The following is a 7,305-nucleotide window of genomic DNA, read 5'->3' as shown; positions in this document are numbered from 1 at the left end:
TGGTTACTTCCGGAATAGAACAAAGAAGTCAAGCTTTCTTTGTAAAGCCAATCTCACATTAGTGTTAATCAAATATGGCTTTCCTATTTTCTTTTCAATTTTCACTCTTCTTTGTTCCATGCTGCTTTTTTTTTTTTTCTTTTTATTGTTTAGGTCATCCGCCTCCCCATTACATCCTCGCCGCCGAATGCCCGCTTTACTCCCATCATTGGCTCATCGGTATGGATACGGAGGTGGCATATAAATATGTTCATCTCAAATAAATGTGAATACTCAAATAATTATATTTTTTCCACGAGACACTTTTTGCATTAGATTATGTACGGAAATGGCTTTCCAATAAAATCTAAAGTTCCTTAGATTTGATTGGTATTTAAGGAATCATGTTCCAGGTAAACCTCGTGTGGTATGCATCAATCCCGTTATTACCATTCTAAATGAATATTTTTATAAATATAAAAATAAATTAATAAATTGCTTCGCCTTTAGTTTTTAGCCATTTTATTGTATTAAATTTATGAAATCTTTAGATTTGAGGAAAACCCTATAATTAGATTTTGAGAAAGGCCCTGTCATTCGATTTGAGAAAAACTCCATAGATGAATTAGTAATGACATATTGCTCATAGCACCCTAGGATTAGTAATGTCAACGGTGCGGTTTGGGGCTGGGCTTAATGGTTTTGGGCTAAAAAACATTCAGTCCAAACATGGCCCCATTAACAAAATAAAAGTTTCGGTTTGGGCTAAAGGTCTATATTCGGGTTGACTAACGGTTTGGGCTAAAATCTATGGTATATAAGAAAAAGAATAAAAATAAATAGTCGAACATCCTATAACAAGATCCAAAATTGATATTGATCATTTTTCATTAAAAAAATGAAAAGTCATTTTATGTTGTAGAAATCTCACCCACTTTATAGAAATCAAGAACTCAAATAATAAGTAGTAACATAGAAACTACAAGTTCATTTCTTAGGTTCCATTGGATAGTCCTGAAGCAAATCTTCAAACCAAAAATCCTTTTAAATTCTAATTGTGTTATGATTGATTGATTGTCTTGAAATTTGGTTCTTGTTTTCTGAGAATGTTGATTTTTTTTCCTTCTATGAAATCCCTATCTTTTTTTGGTTGGTATCTAATTGATATGCAAAAGAAATATCTCTCAATAAATATAATCATACTTAATCAACATTTTCATACTTGATAGATATTTACTTAATTTAAAAAAACTTTGCACATTCAATTAGACATTCATACTTAATCCTTCTAATTGTCTTTTATGAGTAGTTGAATGACTATTTGATCTTTGAATTCAAGCTCAATTTTTGTGATAGTTTATATACTAACTACTTAGTGGTGATATGATGATTCAAACAATATTTAATGTTAAATTATATAACAAGTTGTAAAACAGGTTATAACAGGTTGTGGTTTGGGTTGATTGGTGCAGGCTCCGCCACACTCAATCCAAACACAACCCATTAAGGCTCGGGCAATAACGGGCCGATTTGGTTTTAATGGTTTGGGCTGAAAATTGACTCCCCTACCCGATCCTCTCATTTCCCAACCCTTTATCCAACAGCTATCAATTCCTTCTTTTTGATTGCGATTCTGAAGCCTAATTTTGATCCTCTTCTAATGATGCAAGTGTTAATAATTGCGAGCAGGCTGGGGAATCTTTCCGATAACAATATACCTTCTCCTTTGCTTCAGGGTAGTGGGAGAAACAACGAGGAAGACTTTATCGTGGAGCTTAAATCATCAAAGAAGAAAAAAGAAGAAAAGAGGGGAAAAACTAGCTCTTGTTCTTTGGTCTTGGCCTTAGTGTCTGTTCTTTTCTCTTTGCTTTGCTTCTGCTTTGGGCTTTGTTCTTGGTTCCCTTTCTTTTTATGATTAATGAATTCTTTATTTATAAAAAGAAAATGACTCATTATTAGAAACTACTGTTTAAAAAAGACAGAATACAATAACAACAACACAAAGTCTTGTCCCAATTAAATAGGATTGACTGCATGAATTCTTGCCTTCCAAGATCTTTAAAAACATACACAACATAATACCAATAAAAGAGAAACTAAGCATTAAACACTATAATTGCCATTCAAACAACTTCATCAGATCCAACCACTCTAATTGTATCACCATAGTCTTCTTGTTGTGTAGCAGCAACATGAAGGGAAGTATCATCATCATCGACAACAATTCCATCAACAGCATTTGAAACCATAGCCTCCACTTGTGAAACCACAGTCAGGGAGTAACAACTATACATATATAGCAGTGCTACTAGTTTGACTAGGGCCGACTTGAAGAGAAGTTTTGGAACCTTCGAGACCAGATTGAGCTGGCAATGACCATTTGAAGTTTTCACCTAACAGTTTAAGTTCAGAACAGAACTTCAAGGCTTTTCTCAGTCTTTCTTCACCCATTTTTGTTGTACCCATGTCATCAATCTCAGTCAGTATGGCAATTGGGAGGTTGGAGAGGATAAGATAGAGCATCTGAACAAATAACTTTTCCAAGAAATCGAACAGACCCTTACCTGAGTTGAACTCCTCGTCTTTAATGAATTCCATAATGATTTCTAGTTCAAGTAAAATCCAACTCTTCATCATATCAACCAGCATCTGAGAATATGTATAAGGGAAACCAGCGTATCTTCTATTAAAAGAAATATTGAGAAATGTAGTAGCTTGTTCAAGAACCGTAGCGATATGAGGCGAGTCTATTTTGGATTCCTCAGAGTTCTTCCATGAGCAGTCCCGGAATGCATCCGAGATCATAGATTGAAACCAATGGGTGGGATTTTCCCAATGCAACCACAGTTCCTTTATTAACCTCCCCTTCATTAGATAGGGGAGCGAGTCTCGTATCGGATAGGCCTTCACGTGAACATAATACAAAATTTCAAAAAATGAATCATCAAAGGCTTTAGAACAGAGCGTCACAAATTCCATACGGGACGATGGCATGACTTGCGCAAGCATTCTTGAAAGGGCCAACAATGTTACAATGATACGCACGAAAATGTGTATTCCAACTTAGCAAAAGGTGCAAAGTGAAAGACCAGATCCCTGATCGGTTCTACCCTTGTTTTCACATAACTCTTCCCTCTCACATGTAATTTTGTTACGAGGGCACATTCTGATCTACAAGAAACAGGCCATTTAGACATTAATTGGCTGAGAGGAACGTTTGTGCTGTCTCTCTTGGTTCTCCACTTCCTAAGGTCTTCCGAGGCCATTTTTGTTATCCTACTACCAAAAGATTCCCCAAAATACTCAGACCAAAACGCACAAATCTTGGTGACTTCAATTTGTTGATCCTGATGATGCTCAGTGTGCCCACGGGGGTAGATGAATTCCTTTAGGATGTAAATTGGGAGCCCAATGACGAAAGCAAACAGGAGTGGGGTTAGGAGGAGCACGAACAGGATGAAGCCTATGGCAACTAGAAAGTTTTTTGCGATTTTTTTGGTGAGGAACCGAGCTGGTAATTGCTTTGCCATGAGATGTACTAATTCCATTCCTGGATTAAATATGAAGTCCATATGTATACAATCTTTTAGGGTAGTGTGTCTGACCAAACACAACCATCTATAGCTGATGGAAAAAGTCCCCACTACAATGGTAAGAGATTGAGCAACAATCACCATGGGAATCGACCATTTGTAGGCAGAAACAGCAGTACCACATGAAATCAGATTTCTTAGGGCAATGGATCTTATCATGGCTTGTAAGACAACTACTGAAGAAAGGGCACAAAGGAATCCAAAAGCTTGATGATTGACAGATACACACGACAGTATCTGACCGTTGCCTATATAGTTTTGTAGATGGAGTTTCTCCAATAGCTTTTCCAATCCCTCAAGATCCTTTGCATCTTTGGTGTTTATATAATTTTCTTCTCCAAAAGATGATCTGAAATGATGTCTCAAGAGCTCTATTAGGCCTTCAACCGATACAGCAGATGACCACATCGACAAAAGCAATAGTAAGATGCAAACCATGATGATGATGTGTTCTGCCTTGAAGGCAAAGATCACACCAGTACCCATTTGCTTGCAGATCCTGAAAACCATGGTAATCACTGTCACGCTCAATGCAGCCATGTTACCATACCGCTCGGATGTGCCCTGGGTCCCCAGCGAGGGCATGTAAAACCCAAGTGAGGTGCACATCAATGCAGTGCTGGTGAGCTTGGAGAGCTGATCCTCAGCTCTAGGCATTAGTGTGGTTAGATCTCCTGAGATCTTGGTGGCTAATCCTAGCAAGGTAATGGTGAAGGAGTTCAAGGTGAACAATTTACATGGCAAAAATGGTTTCTTTTCAAGGAATAATCCAGAGACTGAATCATAAGTTATGCAAAAGAAGCATACCATTGTTGCAGCTGCGATATAAAGGCCAACCTGAGGAGTGGGGGAAGGATTCAATTTTGTAACCAATTGTCCATCCACACACCATTCTTTGTCCATGTTGCTGCTGCTTCTTCTCTTTAAGGACGGTGGCTAAGGAAAGGAAGTTCAACGGCGATATCTGTGCTTTTAGGGGATCCGATTAGGATTTTTATTTGTGGCTGCCGCTGCTGCCAGCAGCGGACGCCCCAGATTTTTCCAGATTTTTCCACATGAATCGAACGGTTGGAATTAAAAGCATAGGGTTTAGTGGTAAATATAATTTCTTCCTTTTTACATTAAGAGTCTTTAATTTTTTAAATTTACAAAAAGAAATCCCGCTTATTCTTTCAACCCAGACCTCAGATCTTAAATGTGAAACGTTACTTGTCGTGTTGGATACGAGCTGGTTAATCCAAGCTGGATCGGGGGTCGGACACGGTGACAGTGGGAGAGGAGGTGCATCGGCTATGTCTTACATCTGAATCTCCATTGAAGATGAGACTGACTAGATCGTTTTAAAAATGGGTAGGATCAATTATTTGTCTTTCAGTTTTTGATCTATGGTGGTTTTTAAAAAAACGTTGTTTTGTTATTTTGGCCAAATATGAAACCCTGTCGAGGGAGAGACCCTGGCATCGTGTCCTTGGTCGTTTGTGTTTCCTTTCATCGGACCTCTGCCGGTGTCGTTCGTTGGCGCTTGTCGTGTCTCAGCTGGTGCTTCATCTCTTTCTAATGTGGGCGGTTTTGTCGTTGTTGGTTCAACTACTCGTTGTTTGTTGGTTTGGTTTTTTTTGCGGGCGCTGTGTCGGGCGCGGGGTGTGTGGGTTTTTGTTATATTTTTTATTAAGTTTTTAATTGTATAAAATTTACAAAAGAACCCCTGATTTTACTAAATGTTAATCTTTTTATAAATCTGTAAAATTGAAAAACTTTTTAGTGTTAAAAATTAGTTATATTTACAATTAAACCCACACACTTTTAATTGAGATTGTAATTTGTACACCTGACAAAATTTAGAGCAGCCGCCGCAAATAAAAATCCCTGTTGGTTAAATCAATTTTGTCGGATTTTTATTTGTTGTAGGGCTGTATTCTATAATCAAACATCGTGATGCAACCAATCATTGTAATCTCACCATGTGTATCTATTTGTATCCAATGGTTTAAATTAAAAGCATAGGAGTGTGAGTAAATATAACTTTTATCTTTTTTGAAGGCAATATTTAGGAATTTAAATTTTTTAAATTTACAAAAAAAACCCCTGACTCATACCAGACTTCAAACCTCATGCCTATACCTATAGATTTGTATGTTTTTAGCTGCAGCTTGATCATTTTTTCACTTTGCAATGGTTCCTCATTCTCCCCCTTTTGAAGCTTTTATATCTCATCAAAAAATTTTCAGATTTCTATTGGGGTCCTGAAAAATGTGAATCTGTTTCGTAGTTGAAACTCATTCATGAATCTAGGGATCTTTGCACATTCATAAAATCACGTCAATCAAATAGTTTTTAGTGAATCCTGATTCATTCCACAACCAAACATCTAACTTTATAAATTATAATTCCATAGATTTGAAATCTATAAATTTGAAATCTCTAGATATTTGAAATCTCCAGACTCATGTAACCAAACAGGCCCTAAAGCAATCATACGAAAATATCCCAACTCTGTCCAAAATTTTCCTTCTAAAACAAAAAAGCATAAATCAATATCCGATAACATAGAAAGCATGTAAAAGAAAACTGAGACTCACCACTATAAGTTGACAAGAGCAGGCATGCATGCAAAGATTCAAAAACTTTCAAGAGAAACCTTGATTGAGAGCAAAAAAAATGTAGAATCAAGCCAAAACAATACGCATATATATGACTTGATACAATCCAACAACAACCGAATGCATTTACAGAAATCCAGTTCCTTTAAGGATCATGAGTTGAAGCTAAAACCCTAACCAAAAGGGCCAAAAAAAAAAAAAAAGTAGAAGAGAAGATGAAGTTACCGCGTTCTTAATATATGGGGGTTTAATGATTTTTACCTTATTCCTCTAGCAATGATGGTTCTTGCGGTGAATGCATTTTCGCAGTTTGGGAATGATAACCTTATCAAATTTCTCAGGCTGTGCATTTCATTTGTCTCTTGCTATTTCATTGATAATATCATTGCTCTGATGCAACTCGACTCAGAATTCCCCTTGGTTTATATAACAAAGTTACATGGCATGGATAACATCTAAAATATCTGCAACTTAACATTGTCAATATGAGATCTCATAATTCATGTGAGAAAGCTGGCTGGGCGTTTGTATTCTAAATTAGTTTTCCAGGGATTGGTGCTTACCTGCAACCTCAAACTCATTGACACAATCCCAAGTTTTTGAATGCATGAGATGATACATTGAGTTATTTATATTTATAGTATCATCACAGTGACCTCTAGCTAGCTTTTGATCAAGTCATTCTTGGTTTGTGATTTGGAAAAAAAGTGATACCCTGCCGGGTCCACCTCAGCTTTGGAATAAAAGCAAGGAATACCTAGTACCCCCTCCCCCAACCCTTCTTTCTTCTTCGTTTTATCTGTTACAGAATCCCAAATTTCACTATTATTATTTCACCAAAAAAGATTCAATATTCATCAAAGTAGACTGGGTTTTGAGTTGGCATTTAAATTGAGTACAATGCTCTAGAACCTCCTGATATAGCATATAGGAGGGTGGTCTTTGCTAGTTGGATTTTTCTAATCTTTCTATTTTCAGAGTTGGAATAAGATCCATTATGATCTCAATAGTGGGATTTATTACTGCAAATCTACAAGGAAACCAGTAAACAAATACTTTAAATGAATTATGTGTTTTCTCGATCAGTAATTTATGATCAATCATATTCTACTAGTCTGGAAAACTACCTCAAA

General features: G+C 36.7%; 1 protein-coding gene across 1 annotated transcript; it reads right to left on the bottom strand.

Moving 5' to 3' along the window:
• Window positions 1–1,931: 1,931 nt before the first annotated feature.
• LOC149025152 (uncharacterized) lies at window positions 1,932–4,522 on the bottom strand. Its single transcript, XM_089145373.1, has 2 exons — window positions 4,380–4,522; window positions 1,932–4,267 (listed from the first exon to the last, which is right to left on the bottom strand). The coding sequence occupies exons 1-2, from the start codon at window positions 4,462–4,464 to the stop codon at window positions 3,009–3,011; spliced, it is 1,344 nt and encodes a 447-aa protein (XP_089001499.1). The 5' UTR covers window positions 4,465–4,522; the 3' UTR covers window positions 1,932–3,008.
• Window positions 4,523–7,305: the final 2,783 nt, after the last annotated feature.

The sequence above is a fragment of the Hakea prostrata genome, chromosome 2 (assembly GCF_041222555.1).
Source record: "Hakea prostrata isolate BN-2017 chromosome 2, UWA_Hpros_2, whole genome shotgun sequence".
NCBI lineage: Eukaryota > Viridiplantae > Streptophyta > Magnoliopsida > Proteales > Proteaceae > Hakea > Hakea prostrata.
The sequence above is the reverse complement of the archived record's forward strand: the minus strand, read 5'-3'. Positions and strand labels throughout refer to the sequence as shown.

Bases quoted from the DNA above. Each gene is read 5' to 3' on its own strand.
- LOC149025152 (XM_089145373.1), bottom strand. From the start codon at position 4,464: ATGGTGTGTGGATGGACAATTGGTTACAAAATTGAATCCTTCCCCCAC. The intron at 4,268-4,379 runs GTATGCTTCTTT...TTACCTTGCTAG, and splicing joins ATATCGCAGCTGCAACAATG to GATTAGCCACCAAGATCTCA.